Source organism: Harpia harpyja, chromosome 13, assembly GCF_026419915.1.
Source record: "Harpia harpyja isolate bHarHar1 chromosome 13, bHarHar1 primary haplotype, whole genome shotgun sequence".
NCBI classification, from domain to species: Eukaryota; Metazoa; Chordata; class Aves; order Accipitriformes; family Accipitridae; genus Harpia; species Harpia harpyja.
Window position 1 is genome coordinate 11,039,362 of NC_068952.1, and position 18,686 is coordinate 11,058,047.

The following is an 18,686-nucleotide window of genomic DNA, read 5'->3' on the forward strand; positions in this document are numbered from 1 at the left end:
CTGTAGAGTTGCTGTTTGTACTGAGCTGCTCAAAGAACGGCTTTGCAATTAAATCCGTGCTTTAAATTCAGTGCCAAAATAGAATTTTGAAAGATTTGTTGTATAAGGTGTTCTTCTGGGAGATGTAGTAAGTGCCTGGCAATCCTGTGTGGGGAGGTGTTTATTTTATGGTTTTAAATGCGACTCTCTTCCTTTAAGCTTTTTTTCTTTTCCACTGATCTTTAGGAACATCTTATTTCACACTTAGCTCTACTTATTTGTATGTATTTTGCAGGAATCCCTTGCAGCTCACCCTGGGAATGGACAGCTACCTCTGTTTCTGGAGGAGAGTAGTGCCAGTTGGAGAAGCCTTCAAGGCAAGTCGACAAGTGTGCTGATAACTCGTGGAAGAGTACAGGGAAGGGGTGACCTTCCAGGCCAACAGCCATGCCTTTCGGGCTGAAACTGCGACGGACCAGACGCTACAACGTCTTGAGCAAGAACTGCTTTGTGACAAGGATCCGTCTGCTGGACAGCAATGTGATCGAGTGCACCCTCTCCGTGGAGAGCACGGGGCAGGAGTGCTTGGAAGCTGTCGCTCAGAGGCTGGAATTACGGGAGGTAAGAGGAACCGGGGAAAGACCATCTGTCACTGTATAATTTGACACATTTTTAGCTCAGGCAGTCTGTTCGTTTGAATCATGTCATTCTCAAAGCTGGCCAGATAGGATCAGCAGCTGGAGCTTGGACAAGCGTATTCTGGTTGCAGGAAAACTGAAGGCAGAACGGCACTCAGGGTTTTGTGCTGTTGCTCATTCATCATAGCTTTGAGAGCTCTTTGTAATACAAAGATGTGGTTTCTTCTTTTCTTAGAAAGCGATGGGTGTTACTTTCTGAACTGGGATGCCAAGAGCCAAGTTACAGTAACTTTTATCTGAATGTCACCCTGGTTTTACCAACACTGCTGGTTGAATTATGCCAGTGGGAAGGAGACCACTGTTGTGTTACTAGCAGGAGCAACTAGTAACAGTTTGAGGACAGTGGTTTTTTCCTTCCTTTTGTTTAACTGAAATATTTCACATCTGAAACTCTGAAAGGCTACTTTTACATGCCCAATGCTTCTGAAAAGGCTGAAGAAACCCAGTCTTTATTAAAGACTGAAATCCTTTATTTTCTACTTCTTGCTGTAGAGTTCACTGTTTGTTTTAAGTGTTGAGGCCTTTTTAGAAATATCTCTCCAACATGCATGGCACAAATGAACTGTCTGTCTTAATGTCTGTGGACTCCTTACATGTATCCTGCATGCTTCTAGGCTTTTGCAAATCACAAATTGAAAACCATTGCCTGGGAATGACTGTGTTATCATCTGACTGTCCTGGCTGATGCTTTCTGTAAGCACAGCTGGAAAATCTAATAATCTTGCAGTGTCTTACATTTGTTGGTCCATGGCCCTTTGTAATGGTGACAACTGGAAAGTAGCACACAAATAACTAGTGCAGACAAAAACTAAACAAAACCTCCTTTTTGTACATCAGTAATGATAAAGAATGAGAGCAGAATCTCACTCTGTGTGTGTGTGTGCGCACAGAAGAGGCAGGAGAATGTACAGGCAGGAATAGGCAGAGAGTCAGAATATTGCGCAGTGATTTTTCATACTTGGGGTTTGTTTTTTTATGTGGATTTTAGTAGAATCACCTCCCCCCTCCCCTTCTACAGATGACGATTTCCCAGTAGTTACTTCTTTTTTCTCCTTTTTTTTTTTTTTTTCCTTTTTGTTGGTGATGCTTTAGAGTGTCCGTACGGAGAAGTTAGGTCCTTCCCTTTCCTTCCAGTGCAGAAAGGAGTGAAATGAATGAAGTCACTCTCCTCATATTCCTTGTGGGTTTATCTAGTTGGTACAGCAGAAGTCTGGGGTCTAGTGATTCTCTCTGGAGGTCCACCTGCGTTTGCGAACTATAGCTCTGTCAGCGGGTTAGCATTCTTTTCCACAAAGCATTTTGTGATTTGAGAATGTGTTTTGTTCCACTTTGGAACAAAGCCTGAAGTTTCAAAATTTTCCAGGGAAAAGAGATTGGACAGTAGAGTAGCAAAGGAAGTTGTTTTGGTCAGTGCTCAATTTCACAGGGGTTTTCTGTTGCTTTGGTTTTTTCATTTTCAAAATTATTTGTGTCATGCAAAAAGAAATATGTCAGCACAAAAAGGTTGTGTTTCAAGATAAAAAATATTTTAACAACACAGAAGAGAATGCTTTGATGTTGTTGGAACACTTTCCCCTTCTTTCATCACCCTCCCCACTTTTTTTCTAAATGAAGTTTTGGCAATGTTGAACCAATTTTGTAAAGTTCAGATTTCAACAGTACAGCATTTTTTGACAGAAGTTGGGGTATTTTGTTTTGGTTTTTTTAATCTTTGTTTCTGATTGATTCTGGTAGCATCCATTGCTGCTTTAAATGTTTAGGAGAGAAGAGAATTACTGACCTCTTTCAACTCTGAGATGGTCTCCCTGTATCCTCTTCTGCTCCTTTCATGAGGAATAATTGGAGCTAGCAAGCTTGGAGATGCCTGGTGCTGGGTGCTGTCCTTTCCCTCAGACCCCAAATTCAATTTTTCTTCTGCCCCTCTAGTCTTCCTGCCATGGTTTGTAGGGAAACAAGGCTGATGCACTCATCTGGTGACTGTCCCCTTCCCTCTCTAGGCTTACCATCATTTTTTAACTCGTTGGCCAATCAAATTCTACAGAAGGGTCAAAAATACTTTGACAGAGCTCAAATTTCTACAGGATTTGTGCAACTGGATAGCTGAGTAGAGGAGAGGAGCCCATTAAGTGTACCGAGGAGAAAATCCTTGCAAGTGTCCGTATTGGAGAGAGGCTTTTTAAATTCCCCAAATGCCACAAAAACTTCAGCTGGAATATGCCTTTTCTTAGAAATCCTGATCAACAAACTATGATGTAAGGAAGAAACTAAGCTTCATTAAATCCCATGCTCACAAAACAGTACTAAAATCCTGTTTGTCTCTTCCTTGCAGTCTCAGGTAAGAATATGTGTTCTCTTAAAAGTAAAGATCAATTCTTGTTGGATACTTTAGTTTGGTCTTATGTTTAAATACATCCCAGGTATACCCCAACTTTTACCTTTGTGTTAGGAATACATGCAGGTTTCACTCAAGCCGATTTTTTAGAAATAAACAAAAACCTGTCCACCACCACCCCCCCACCACCCCCGGCTAAAAAGCAAAACTGTTTGAGGTTACTGTATGTGTTATGAAGGACTGTCGATCATTACACCACACATGACTGAAAAACAGTATCTAATGGATTATGCATATTTCTATTTGATCTCTGGAGAATGCAACCCTCTCCCTGACTGAGTCAGGGTTCAGGAGTAGGTCAGTAGAAAGTGTAGCCATGTAACTACTGTAAAATCTGGTTTTATCCTTTTCAGCAAAGCTCTTGACAAAGCATCAGGTCTTCTAGTTGAACAGTTACCGGTTCCAATAAAATGAGCTCTTATGCCAGCATTATGTAAAAAGTAAAGACGAGAAGAGGGGAGGAAGGGAAAGAGAGGAAAGACAAGGCCAGAAATGTCATTTTATAATCTTGTATGTATGTGCATGGGTTATACAAAGGATTTTTTTTTTCCCCAATATAATGGCATTTTTCTCTTCAACTGAGACTAAGTGAATCTGCTTGAAATAGGGTAATCTGTACAAATCTATTGTGAGACTTCATGTCTCTTTCTCCTTTTTGATCTCCTGAATTCACTTTATAAAATGATAAAAAGTTTAAAGATGGAATGTTCTGACGTATTGTAAGGTGGGGGAGTGGCAAAAAGGTCCTTTCCAAGCGAAATTATTCTTCCAAGCTGAATTTCACAGTGATACCTCCAGCACTACGAAGCCGCAAAACCCAAACCAAAGCAGGAGGATGGTGGGCTGAGCACTGCAGGTGGATGCTGACCGCTGTGCAGGGGTGGCCGTTTGCTGCCATTCTGACTTTTTTTTTTTTTTTTTTTTTTTTGTGCCCTAGAAGGTGTCCCCTCCTCGTAGGGCACAACTGAAAACCTGTGTTCGGCAGCCAGGTTCCAGGTTGCCTCAAAGTTTGGCTTCGTTTGACTCGTCTTGCCAGCAAAGCTGGGATGGGGTTCAGGCAGTGCTTGGACAAGAGATCTTCTAGGAAGAATTGGCTGCTGTAAATGGTGCCTTCCCCTCTGTGCGAACGCCCTGGGATAGCAGAGTTTAATGCTTTTTGCCCAGGGGAGCTGGAGCTCTGCCTCTTCCTCATGGATAAATATTTAGTTGGCTGCTTAACCAGATGCTTTAATAAACACCAAGCCTGTCTTGTTGGATCCTTTTGAATGAGATTTCTGGTTTACTAAGTGTCTGTCGTCTCCTGTTGTTGATAATTCTACTCTTTTTGCCCGACATAAAGGCAGGGGTAGTTCTGGACTTGGGAGTATGGCTAAGTCCAAAACAAATACGTTGCCCCCTGAACTGGCAGCTATAATGTCGTCTTTTTTAAGACTTCTCAGCACAGGTTTTGTGTATCCAGTTTTCTTTTCTGACTCACCATATTTCGAGGATCGCCTTTTCACGTAGTGTCGTTGGGGCATGCAGGTGCTCTGGTTCTTGTCTGCTGCTTTAGCAGAGGACCGCAGTTCCTGGAGGAGTGTGAGCCAGTTTCCGTGTACCGTGTATGAAGTAGTGTGTGGTGGGTAAGACAAATTTTAAAACCTTGAGAGAAAATTAATGTAAACTCTTTTCTAACAGAGCTTTTTGTGTATTTGCTGATTAGGCAGACCAAAAGCAATAGCAACTGAAGCTCTTTGTCTGCAGAATGGATGTGTGTGCATACATGTAGCATTATAAAAAGCTTTCCTTCAGTGTGTATCACCGGTCTGTCAGCTGTGGCTGGAAGAAGGTTTTGGGGTTTTTTTTTGTTTTGTTTTGTTGTTGTTGTTTTGTTCTTGGTTTTGGTTGGTTTTTTTTTTTCCCAGAAGGGAAAGCATCATTCACTTTCTTTGCCACTTTGCTGATGTACCTGCTAGAGCAGCCCGTGTTACTTCAGAGCCTGCCAGGTGTAGGTGTAGATATTTATTCCATGAAAACTGGAGTGAAGTCAGTGGTTCACTTTGTACAGATGGACAAACAGACCAGCTTTTGGAATCAACCTAGTTTTCAATCAGCTGCTTATAGAGAAAAAGTTCCCATTTTTATATCCCCATCATTCCCTCATCCCCTCATCACCCCCACACCAATTTGTGGGGTGTCTGTACTGTAAAAATGTTTTGTGGGCTGGAGTGTATGGCAATGCATGACTTGGATTCTGTAACACCTTCTGGGCAGTTATATGCCTGGTCACAGCATACTGAACTTGATGTTCCAGCCATTTCCAGTCCCACGTTCCTCTGTTCCTGTTCGGGAATTACTAATGTTCCTAGGGGAGACAGTCTCTTCAGGCATTTGCAGTGGTGGCTACAGAAGTCCTTCCCCGCTGTAGGTTGTTAAAAAATGCAAACATTTTCAAGAAGTAAAGTTCCTGGCAACAGGGAGCTGATATTCAGATAACTGTTGGTTGTCTCTCCAAAGTGCATGCATTTGTGACTTGAACTCTGCTCTGCAGTCCGTGTTCTTCATCTGCAATTGCTCGATCCTCTCCAGGCTGCTTCCCAGGAAAACAGTTGTCTTTTAGTTGTGTGAAATGCATGCTGCCATAGTTGGTCCACTGTATCTGCTGTAGTCTAGAAGCTTAAACACTGCATTCCCTTCATTTCTTATTCCTTGGAAGTGAGTCAGGATTCTGGATTTGGTACTTGGAGAGCCTTTCTACTGTAGCAAATCTAAATTTTTGTTGTCCCTCCTGCCCTTCTTCCAAGGGGAGGGACTGTGCTCATTTGAGCTGTTTAATTGAAATACCCTTAATTCCTTGAATAACTCTTTTAGACTTAAGACTCCAAATCATCTTAGCTGCTAGATGTTTTACAGGTACTTGACACTGCAAATTCAGGTCCTAGGTGATGTGAATGTTTGCTTTTTAAAGTAGTATGGAAGATCTGTTTTCACAGCTCTGCACTGTTTCTTGCTGAGGATGAGCTGCCCTGCAGTAATTTTCAAGAGTTTGTGCGTTAAAGGATTTCCCTTTTGAGGTGGTAAAATCACTGTGCTTTTTTCTGCCTTTATTCAAATTCTCTTCCTTTGCTGTCTCCACTGTCCCTTCTACTTTCATTTTAATCTAATTACTGTAATGGTGAGCTCATCAGAAAGAACTTTTTACCCAGCGATGGCTACAGAGGAGAGTAGACATTTATCAGTGAATTGGTTAGTTTTGTTTCAAGTTTATCCTATGGGAGATGCTGACTTCTTGATTTATTTGTGCCCTGTATCAATTGATTTGTTGAAGATGCCTTTAAATTCTAGAAGGAAATACTACCTTGATTCTCTTCGAAAAAAAGAACTAGCTTGCTTCACTGTACCAAACTGAGCTTAAAGAGAAAGGACTGAGCAGTGTTCAAGCTATACTGCAGGTTTGTCAGGCTTAATTGAGGAATCAAGTTGAATTAGTTATCACCTTAGTTAAATGCTAGCCTGGATGTTCTCGAAAGTTGAAAATATGTACATAATGAGACCCTAAAGTAAATACATCTGTGCTCCAATTCAGAGGTTTTGCATATGATTCTCTTGCATGCCCTCAGCTATAAAATAGTTGGAGCAGTGTTGCCCCTGCTGGCTTGCTGTCATTTCTAAGCATTTTAATTTTTCAGTATTGCCTTAGTTGCCCTTATGTTGTATGCTAAGTCATGGTACATGCAGTGGTTTTTAGAGGAGTATCCTTACCAAAGCGAAACAGGCTGTTGATGGTGGCTTTTGCAAAGTGTATTGGTTGCAATTTGTCTGTTACTCGTGAAGACTTTTTATTTAAAAGCATGAACATCTGGGAAATCCAGTTAGTGAAATCTTGGTGGTTGATTTATAAGCCAAACTATTTGATTGTATTGAAAGTAGTTTCAAATGAAAGCTTTATAAAACAGCAAACAGGGCTTTTTCTGTTCTTTGTCTCAAGTATCTTTATTTAAAATGTGGTGCTATGTATAAAGGATTGTGACTGCCTGTGAAGTATTGTAGTCCAGGTAAGTTAAGCTATAACAACAAAATAAGTATTTTATTTGTTTTAGAGTTAATCTAATCTAATGGAAATTACTGGAAAGTCTTCACTGAATAGAGAGTCAGCTGTATTAAACACCAAGAAAGTTTACTGAAATAAAATGATATAAATTTGCAGAAAGAGTAATGATCCCACTTTGAGATCCTAAATCTGCTTGGTGCCCACAAAAATTCCTCTCTCAGTTTCTGTTTTATTCCTTCCAGTGTGAGTACAGTGATATTTTATATTGAAGGCATTGTTGGAAATCTCCAGATGCTCTCAGCTGTAATAATGAAGAAAAAGATGTTGATACGAACTTCACAGTTAGGGCTACAGTCAGATTTCCAAGCAACTGATGGGTTAGTTCCTTTGCTAAACATGAACACTCTTTTTCAACTTTTCTTCAGATCTGTAGTTGTAGCACTTGCCGTTAATTATAGTATGTATTTGCCTGCAGTAGTTGATCAGTGTGTTTAATACAGTGGTTTAAGGGCTTTTTCGATAGAATCCCTCATGATGGATTGGCTATTCCTTCAGCTGCTTATTACCAGTTTGTAGTAATTGAAGCTCTAGTTCTGAACACTGTTTCTTGTTAATTACTCTCCACCAGCAGCAGTCCCATGTGGCTTATACAGGAGGTACTACAGCCATTGAGATTTACACAGGATAGGAAATAGCTGAGGCTTTCAACATGGTATTTCTGTAAGAGTGTAGAGCAAACAGCTGGTTTGTGTGATGCACATTTTAAGTGTAATACTTGTCCATCATAAAACCTTGTGAGTGCATTAAAAGAAAGTAAACAAGTTCTGTGTTGGGTAAATGGTTCTGGTATTGGTAGATATATTTTGACATATGCGTGTGAGTTCACATTCTTTTTTTATAGTTGGAAGAGTTCTTGTCCTTTGCCTGCAGCGGGCCTGATCCAAAGTCTAATGAAGCCTTTGTGCTTTGATTCAGACTTGGTGTTTGCTGTCTGTTCGCAAGGCACAAGTATAAAAGAAAACAAAGACGTGGACACTTTCTGTAAATCGTTTGTCACCTGTGCCATAATGTCACATAGAACTCTTTAACATGCATTTTGGAGAGATGGTAAGGGGCAGATAGTACTCCATGAAGCATATTATATTGCAATATTAATTTGTCATTGTCTTCAAAATCATCCTAAAAATAAAAAAGGACAGTAAAAAAGAAATTACTCTGATTTTGCATATGGAAAAATTTACACAATGCCATCTGTTCTTATTTGCATTTGTGTTATTGATTGTGTGTGTGATCTAGCTGAAAAAGGTAAACTGATGCTGTTTTGTTTCATTATCTAGACACACTACTTTGGCCTTTGGTTTCTCAGCAAGAGCCAGCAAGCCCGCTGGGTTGAACTGGAAAAGCCTCTGAAGAAGCAGCTGGACAAATTTGCCAATGAGCCTTTGCTTTTCTTTGGGGTAATGTTCTATGTGCCCAGTGTTTCCCGACTGCAGCAGGAGGTAACAAGGTATGTGGTTTCCCTCTGTTCACACTATTGTGATATAGCTGGCAGGAAACGGACAGCTGCTCTGTTTTTTGCATTCAGTATTTGCCTCGGTATCATCTGGTTCTTTCCTTTCCTGATGATTGCCCAAATGGAAAAAAGTGAGAAAAGTCACCACTTGATTGTATCTGTTCGGGGGGGGCAATACTGGTGAATGATTATACACGACCAACTGCAGAAACAAAAAGGGAGTAATAGATATATGTTTAGAAACCTGACATAAATTTTAAAAGGGACCATGGTGACCATACTCTTCTTCTGTAACCTATCGATCAAAAGGAAGCCGTAGGCAAAGGACATCTATATACAGTTTTAGTTCATTATTCTTATGTCTACCTGTGCTTTGCTGAAAGTGAACTTTGGCATCTTTTCTGGGTTTTGCCCATCCCACTCCTGATTTTTCCCCTTACACTTCACAAAAGGATTAAAATTGTTAGAGGGTGTTAATCCTTTAATTATGATCAGGGTGCACCTTTGCAAACAACTTCAGTGGGAATTACTCTTTTATTCAGAGCCCTGTGCTGCAGTTGTAACAATGCAACTGTTTTGGGGGGCTATTTCTGTAAACCACATCACTGTGTGGGTTTTGCACATCTGTGCTGTATTTAAATTTAAAAAAAAAAAGGAAAACAAAGCCCACCTCACCCAAAAAGGGGTGGGCTTGTTTTCTTTTTAACCAAAATTATTTCATTTATCTAATCTAGAGCAAAGTTGCATCAGCACAGCTAGAGGTAAAGCCTGGAATAAGTAGGTGAGGGCTACAGGGTTGGCAGAAGCCTCCACACTGGAAAAAAAATGTTCTGTTGCTGCAAACCTGAAATTCACCACATGGTCATCATGTCTAAAAAAGATGTATAAATAGTGGACAAAGAGTGGGTTTAATTCTCGAAGGTGTGCAAGATGTGAAGCGTTTTTTATATTGCAGATTGTGTATTTTAAAGGATTTTTTTCTTAACACTGAACTGGAGAATTGACTTTGGTAGGATGCGAAAGATTTGATTCTTAAAATGACAGCTGTCAAGCAGTCCCTTGACTACTGTATATGCAGAATTCTTGCCGAACAGTGGGCTGAAAGCATCACAAAACTTAAATTTCCCTGGGAATAGCCTGAATACTGGTGCTTGTCTGTATCTGTGTGTTCCTGCTTTGTACGAGTTGGGAGAGGGAAGCCTCATACCTTTTCCTTCATAATTATTTAACATGCAGTCAGAATGTCTGAAGTGTTCATTGCTCGCTTTTGTCAGCCCAATCCTGGCCTAGTTGTGTGCAAGAAAGCATTGTAGCTTCTTGGATGCTATTATCTCTTCAAGCTGCAGCCTGCAGTGCTGATTGCTCATTCATAGCTCACCTGCAGAGGTGTATTTGCTCATTCTGCCCAGGTTGGTAATGACAAAACATTTTAGTGACAATTGAACTTCACAGCACTCTCAATTGGAGGGGCTGCTGAATTGTTTTTCTTTCTGAAGTGATTGATAACATAAGCTGCAGAGTCTCGTAAGTAACTCTTATTTTCTCTGAATGTCTGTAGCAAACCAGCAGCTTACAAATGGATCTCAGATACAGAATAGCCTGTTAAGATTTTGTTTGTTTGTTCGTATGGGGTTTTTTTTTGTTTCCTGAAGTGGAATTGCTTCAGTGTAGATGATGTAGTGGCAGCAGACCTTCAACTGTGCAATTTGAGGTAGATATGGTACATCTCCTGTTTGAAGCAATGGGTGGTAGGGATATGGAGGACTCTTCTGAAACAAATGGAGAAAGGCTTGTTCTGAAGTGTGATTACATGGACAGATGGGGTTTTCTTTTTGTAGAGTTTTTTGGCTTCGTTTGCTCTTGGTAATCTGATTAAACATTTGTTTTGAAATCGAGACTGGCTGCTTTTAGGGTTAGGCTGCATCATGATACGATTACCTGTGATGGTGAGGTAGGCACTCAACTTGCCCACTCAGTGCCTATGTATTTGACTTACATTTACATGCAAATGACAACTCTGTCTTAAATGCAAAATTCGTGATCAGACACTTCATCTCCTGGGAAGCTGCAAAAGCACCACAAAAAACCAAACCCAACCCCAAACCAAAACCATCACCAAAGGCTGAAGCTGCAAAGTTAGTGACAGCACTGTTAGCAGTGAACGTGTTAACTTTTGTAACCTCCTCTTGGTGGAAACACCTCCAGCCCTGAGCTTGCCTGGCCATGTTTGGAGCTTGAGGTGAAACCCATCTCAGTCCAGGCGTTAGTTCATTGTAGACTCTAGAATTTCCAGGGTTGATTAATATTGCTTGAAGATGATGAAAAGTCTTCTAAGAATACTTCAGCAAACATATAATCCACAAGTATTCAAAAACCAAGGAATTGGTTTACTGAGATGGTTTACTGTTCCTCTGATCTGTAGGATTACAGACTTTGGCTTGATAGCTGAGTTTGAGAGACTTGTCCCGAATTGAATGTTCTTCCCTGCTTCCAGCGACTGCAGCCCCCCTGCACCTCATGTGCTGTCATTGCGAAGAGAGAAAATGATCCAAGCCTTTTAGGTTTTGTTGTTTGAGAGGAGCATTACTTGTGGGGTTGGTCAGTGGCTCTGAGGCAGTGTTTCTTAATCGTTTTTATTTGAAAGGCCATGTGACTCTTCAAAACAATCTGTGGACCATTTTGTGTTCTGCTGTTGTTTGGCGACTGAGACCAACAGGAGGAATCCTTGTACAAATAAAATAATTCATATTTAGGTGAAGCCATAATAATTTATTTATAAAATTATAACTTCTCTACCTTTTATCCTTACTGTTGGAAGTCAAAAATGCTAATTATCCCTGCAGGCTCCTGGATTTTAGCTGCCTGCAGGTGTTGGTAGTGGTCAGGAGCTCTTCATGGTTTTGCTGGTAACTTCCTGTATTGCACAAACCAAATGTGGATGCGGAAGTAAGGTGAGTAACACTGCTGCAGGCGCCATGTCCGCCCAGTGGTGAGCAGACCCTATGGAAACCTGTCTATATGTGACATGCTGGGAGGGGAGTGGAATAGTAATCTAGTAAGAAGCCAGTGCTGTCCTTCAGAGGTACGATATGGGAGTGTCAGTTGACTTGCTGAAGCTAAACGCAAGTAGCAGTGCTCATCACAGAGTTACAGAATGGCTGAGGTTGGAAGGTACCTCTGGAGATTGTCTGCTCAGAGCAGGGTCAGGTAGAAGAGATTGCTCTATGACTGTGTCCCACTGGGTTTTGAATATCTCCATAGATGGAAAGACTCCACACCTTCTCTGGGAAACCTGTTCCAGTTCAATCACCCTTTCAATAAAGAAGGGGATTTTATGTTTAGAAGGAATTTCTTGTATTTCAGTTTGAGCCCAACTTGCCTCATGATTTCAAAGGTGTGGATGGGTATTGGGTGACTGAGTGGGTGAATGGGTTACCTGGGTTGGCCATGTAGCTGGTTATTGAGGACCTGTTGAGCTGCAGGCACCTGTCATATAAACACAAGCACAGCCATGACTTAATGTGGGATGCCTGCAGTTAATTTGTAAAGGTATTTCTGATAATATGAGAAAGAAGGGCCTGTGGGATCCTTGAGAAAGAAAATGAAAAGACAAGACTGCCAGAGCGGTTTATTCAAGCTAACAGCTCTTTGAAGTCAGCCTCTGAGGCCTGTGAGAAAAAATGAGGCAAAGAATACTCTGGGGGACGCATTAGTTGTTTTAGTAGGTCAGATCTGACTCTGTGGCTTGCAGTTCTTCGCTTCTTTTTTACAAAATTGACGCTTGCTTAAAGATGCAAACATTAGTGGCGTGGGGTTTTTTTTCCTCCTCAGACGAAGTTAAGTGGAGCATTGGGACAGGGTAAGAAGCACCAGCAGGACATCGTCAGTCTTGTTCGGTTAGTGATTTTGAGTGCGAGTGGTGAGGCTTCTCAGGACAGCTATGTTTCCTGACCTGTGACAGAAGTTTCCTGCGGATGTCCTAGGGAAACGTACAGAAAGCAGCCACCGATTGTAGAGTACCTGTCTCTCCTTTCTGGTAATGGCAATGAAATAAATGTTATTGCTATGCCTTCCTTTCAATGTAATAGCATTGTATTCTTGGCATTGGGCCTTCTCCTAGGAGAGCTATTTCCTATCCTCTGGTTCTCGTATTTCCCTACTCTTTCTACTCTGTTCCTTTTGTCTTGGGTTGAGGGTCCCATCTGTACGTATCCCCTGATCTTAATCCTGTCTCCTCGAAGATCTCAGTGGCTCCAGCATCTCCCCCACCTCTAGTCCTGCCATTCTACCTGCACCTAGTCCAACAGAGGTCTTCCGGGGAGATTATGAATTAAAGCCCCATGATAATTTCTTAAGGCATCAGTAGGAGTTTCACCAGGTTGTAATTGCTATAATTTGAAAATTCCTAGAAGAATTTGCAATAAACCAAATTAACCCCCCCCAAAAAACTAACCAAACAAAAAAACCCTCTCCAGGCTTGATGACAGCTACAGCAGGAGCCATTTGGGTGGGAGTATGGGGGTTGGCACGTTAGCAAAAGGCATTTTTCATGGAAGGCTACTTAGACAACCTCTTTTTAGTCATCCAGCTGTTCTCAGAGTGAGCAGCCATTGCAGGTGGAGATGCTGTGTATGCTTTTGGCATACTTAAAGCACCTGGGATCTGCATACTGTCTGATATAAAGCAGTCTTTGTGATGCCCTGTAGAGTAGATATTTGCATAGATTAGAAATATAAATCTGCCTTTTATTTTCTGCTAACTCCTCAGAGGGGAGGCATCCTTTCAACCATTATTTTAAAAAAATAAGTCTTTGTACAGTGTCTAAAGTAAACAAGCTTGCTTTCACTGTGCTCTTGTTCCAAAAACAGAGAACCCACACACTCTTGTGGCTTTCTGAAAATGTGGGTGCGATGCTGCTTTCTGCACAAGTATCAGACAATCCACGGCCTTCCCCCCCGCCCCAGTTCTAAGGGAAAACTGAAGTTACGTTTTGCTCCCCACAGTATCTACCATCACACATGATACTACTGTGCCTCCTGTGAAGGAATGAAGGTGTGCTTTGGTCTGGTTTTTCTTTTTTTCTTCCTTGGAAGAAGCTTTATGTATTTTACTGTGTGCTCTGTACTCAGTAATATCCGATGGTGTTTGTGCTGTTGCATGTTGGGGCATAATCTTGCAAAAAGAGAGCAGTTCCTAGTCTGGGTGCCACCAGTGGGGCTGGGTCCCCGTGGTGCTGTGCATGGTAGGTCTGGTATGCACGACTGTGTAGGGAGGGACATATTCCAGCATCTGCACTGTGCTGCTTTGGGCTTTTGCCCCAAGTTCAGCTGTCAGCTCTGCATTTTCCCTGAAGAACGTGCTGTACAGCTTTCCTGTGAAAGAAAACACAGAGTGTTTGGAATGGGATGGCTGCACCTGCAAAGTGTGGGAATGAATGTGTTTGCAGGTGGAAAATTAGAGCCTGTGGCTGCCAGGCCTCTTTTCTGGAGGGCCTGTGTAAAATTGGCCTCAAACTTACCGTCCTTTAACTAGGTGAACATTTATTTCCTCCAATGTTTTGCCGCCATACCCTTTTCTTCACCATTTCTTGTAGCTGTTTTTTTCTGTTTGTCTTCTAAGGAGGTATTTCTTCTTCACAATTCCCTGCCTTTCCCTTTCTTTATTTTTCTTCAAGAGCTAGGTGAAGAATTTTTAAACAGACATTCTTCTAAAACATACAGAGCTACAGACTCTTAGGACTGTACGAATTTTTAAATCATGTGAGGATAAACTAGAGGGGAAAAAAATAGTGTTTGACTGCTTTGTATTTACAGGGAAAAATGTTTTGGCAAATCTACTTTTTTTTTTTTTTTTTTTTAATAAACTCTGGACTTTTTTCCTTCCCCTCAAACAAGTCCTCCTTAAATGTCTCACCTTCTTGAGCTTATCTTTGCTTTTAGTCTGCTTTGCTTTACTTTTTTTGAACAAGCTAAAGTTTCACATCCTCCTCTGTTGCTAGCTTTTAATACAACTACAATCAGCTGGAGTTTTGTACCAGTCACTGCTGTCTTTACACGGTGCTTTTAATTGCTGTGTTAAGGCTGGATATCACATATCTTCCTGTGCCAGCCTGGTTTTGTGGCAAGCTTGGTGATGTGGAACTCTTTTGGCTGTTAAGGTTGTAAGGTACATGAGGCTGCTTTGCTTTTCATGCTTGGTCACACCTGCAGCTTGTGGCTGTCTGAGAAGTCTCTGTGTGTATCTTTGAGTTCATTGTAGTTGATTTGGGCACTGTGGTGACTTCTTTGTCCAAAATGATTATTTTGTATATCACAGTGTGTCAGAAAAAACCCAGCACGACGTGTGCCATCTGATTTGTTCAGGACAGCCTTGACTGTGCTTACCTGAAGTGATGGACTTTGACAGGTTGTGTGGCCATGCTTGTTAATACACCTCTGGTAGACCCACAGGATTTTTTTTTTTTATGCCAATGGTTCTAAAAGTTGAGCAACACTTAATTTTTTTTTTTTTTTTTTTTTTTTAATGAAAGTACAGAGAAATATCATGCAGGATGGGAGGAGAAGAGGGATGTGTAGTTAAGTTGGATGGGTCAGCAAATGAATGAGAACTAAGTGATATATGGCCGGTGGGAAGGTGGAGTATTTAAAAAACAAAAGGCCAGAGTTTGGTCTCTCACACCTGGAGATTTAAGTCAGGATTTAACCATTCAGTATTACTGGTGTAATCGAGCAGAAAAAAGTTTGGTTTTCAGGCAGCAGAAGCCTTACTGCCTTATCCAAATTTGTCTCTTCCCAAGAACTGTTGTAATTTCGTGTTTATGGTGTACTTCCCAGCACATGTTTTAAGAGCATGCCTGCTCTCTTGGAAAGGTGGTATCCAGGAGCAGGCTACGTAGTTTCCAGAGAAATGAATGCAACTAGTTTCTCATTGCCCTCTTTTCTGGGAGATGTCATAACTATGGTGCATATGCCTATCAGCTGTGCTATGCTTACGGAGCAGCTCTGCTCACACCATCCAGGAAAGGCTATGACACATAGCCCTCTCTTGGCACTAGAAAGGGCAATGTGGCTTGCCCAACTGGAAAGATGATGCACCTCTTCACTAAGAAGCAAGACTGTTCTCTTCAACACACATATGATATTAATGATCAGAATAGTCCCATGTTTTTAACTATTTCCAGTTAAAAAGTCTCTGTCGGTTCTCTTTGTCTGTTTCTTATACTGGGCTGGAACCTTGCATAGCATAAACCAGTGTAGCTCCTTTCTTCTAACAGGATATTCCCAACTTTATAGTTATATATATTTTATATATAGCATACTTCTGCTTTATAGAAAGCAATAGGTCAATGGGCTGTAATTTTAAATGATTCACATCAATTAACACAATCACTGCTACACCTGGAAGTCATATCAAATGAACAGAAAAGGACAGGATGTTCTGTCAGAATGGCAGACCTTAGAAATGGAAGATAAGTTCATTCCACAAATCCTGTCAAACCTTTTGTTCTCAGCTAAATGATTTGGAGAGTCAAATTACTGGATAATTTTTACAGGAGAATGGTGGGGAACTAAAGTGGCTTGGTGTGCCAAATGACCTATATGTGGCGGTACTAATTCTTTCTTTTTTTAACTGAAGAACTAACATACACTGCTGTAGGTAGGTGCTGTGTCATGAAACACAGTAAAAGAAGACTTCAGACAAGTACCAACATAAATGTCTTGTTCATGAGAATATTCATGAGACATCGTGGTGGGGTGTCCCATGGGAAATAGCAGGAGCTCTGGAGCTGAAATTCTATAAGTTGACAGCAGGCAAAGAAATTTCTGCTGGAAGAGAATCCTGTTTTGGTTTAGACTGCGGTTGCCGGCCTGCCTGACCCTACAGGTCCCGGCCCTGATCACGGTCCGGGTGCTAATCGTCTCGTCACTGGAACTGCACTGCATGTCCCAAGGCTGGGAGAAAGGCAAGCTCTGGGATTCATTGCTAGGTGGAGGCAGTCGTGAACCCCCAGGGAGTCCTGAGTCCCCAGGGATCCCAGTGCTCTTCTGTTGGACAAGACTGTGCATGGGTCCTGAAGTAACTTGGTAATGTCGACTTTTTTTTTTTTTTTCTTTCCTTTTCTCTTCCTTCCAGCTGCCGGAATTTGGGACTAAACAGCAATACTCTCAGCCACCTCAGCTACTGTCTAGTAGCTCACGTAGCCCAGGCAGGGGAGCAGCTCTGGAACTGCTTGCAAGCTGGATGAGTCTTAAGAGCCCTGGGTGGCCACCCAGGCTTAGACAGTCTGGGGTATTTGCATTTTGGTGCTCCTTTGATGGTTTTATTGTTTTGTTTTAATTATTAGACTTTTTTAATATTAGTGGCTACTGCAGCATAAAACCCACACATTAGGCTTGTAGTCTGCCTTGTAAACAAGCTGATACTTAATTAGCTTTAATGTTTTTAGAGGACAGCAACAACAAATAATGTGCAGTATTTGCTTGGGTCTTCTTGTGTTCATATTATTGCAGTGTATGTGTTGTTTTGCTTTTCAGTAATATTCTTGAGTTGGTTCTTTTTGGATGTTTATTTTAGTGGATGTTTAAACTTTGACTTAAAAATGAGAACTCCTTCAAGGCAGACCTAAGATTCAACATTAATTCCCTGTTTATAAAATAATTTGCTGAGGAGGGCAAACCCTTCTCCCAGCTGACTTTCTTCAGTGAATGGGGAGCTTGTTCTCTGTGTGTTGGTTATTGAAAGCTGAGCTCTTTGTGCCAGATATTTTAAGAAACTGTTGATGCTTAGATCTGATCTATTACATTATACTGTGCTTTTAGACCAGAAAGTGAATGTGTTTTCATGTGTGTGGTTGGGCAGTACTTACGTAGCAATTCTAAAAAATAGTGTTGCATAACTATAAATACAGTGTTGGATACTTTAGCCTGCATTCTTGCTTTAGTGTGTTTTGAAGGCAGTGACTGTGATGGTTAGAAATGTTGTAACAGAAATGTCTTGGCATTAGGCAGTATCACATTCACATCTGATCACGAGGAAATAATACTTATTTTATGTTCTGGGGCTTAGTCACGTGTTCTTACATATCACTCTCCTGATGGGAATTATTTGTATGTTCAATTTTAGTAGAACAGATACTTTGGAGTACTCTATAGACTTTTTACTGGGCCCTTTTAAATGGCAACAAAGGTTACATTTTGAGTTTCTACTCTTCTCATGCGATAAAGATACACCATTTACACACAGCACCAGCGCTTCCTCTCTGGTGTTACGTAGACCAGCTTGAATTCTTCCATGCCAGTCGTGCTGGTAGAGGCATTTGCACTTGGGAAAAGGCACTTCGTATCTTCCTTTCCTGTCCACCTGGGCACGTGTGCTCGTGGAGACACTTGCTGAACCTATATATTTGTTGGGTGGCCTGAGCTTGCGTTGAATGCCAAGCAGCTCCTGCTGACTCCTGCTGGGGGATGAGGAATGTGGGTGGCTTTTACCATAGTTGGGAACGAGAAATGATTCAGGGTTTTTGGAAAAATTCTGCACCTGGGTAGAATGATGTAACAATTTTATTGTCGATGCTTGTGATTTTTATTGAGTATGTTAGGAATTCCCTTAAACTTTGCAGTTCTTGAAATGAGGTAATGATACCGATTTCAGTCTGGAATTTTTTTAGATGTTCAAAACAAAACTCAAACTAGATTGGTAACACAGCAAGGAAATGAAGACATGAGAGGTATGACTCCAAGTACTCTATAGCTTCCAAAAAACAGAAGGAAAAAGAGCACCTAGTCTTACCAGATAAAGAAGTATCAGTCTTCAATAATAGCATGGCTTTGAGGGGATTGATTCATGGCATGTGAAACTTCAGAGACGACAGTACCTTAATTGTGCATCCATTTCAGAAGTGCAGAGGGAGCCAGATGGATAGAAAATTCAGGTATGTGCAGCAGGACAGAGGAGGAATCATAGAATATCTCAAGTTGGAAGGGACCCATAAGGATCATTGAGTCCAACTCCCTGCTCCACGCAGGACTACCTAAAACTGAATCATATGACTAAGAGCATCGTCCAGACACTCCT

The 18,686-nt window shown here is 41.3% G+C and overlaps 1 protein-coding gene across 1 annotated transcript in view; it reads left to right on the top strand.

Annotated features, from left to right (window-relative positions):
• Window positions 1-18,686, top strand: part of PTPN14 (protein tyrosine phosphatase non-receptor type 14) — a 124,276-nt gene that overhangs the window by 44,521 nt on the left and 61,069 nt on the right. The window contains exons 2-3 of the mRNA XM_052805415.1: window positions 275-600; window positions 8,437-8,606. Of these exons, the coding sequence (XP_052661375.1) occupies window positions 427-600; window positions 8,437-8,606 (344 nt within the window). The 5' untranslated portion in view covers window positions 275-426. The remainder of the gene's footprint in view (window positions 1-274; window positions 601-8,436; window positions 8,607-18,686) is intronic.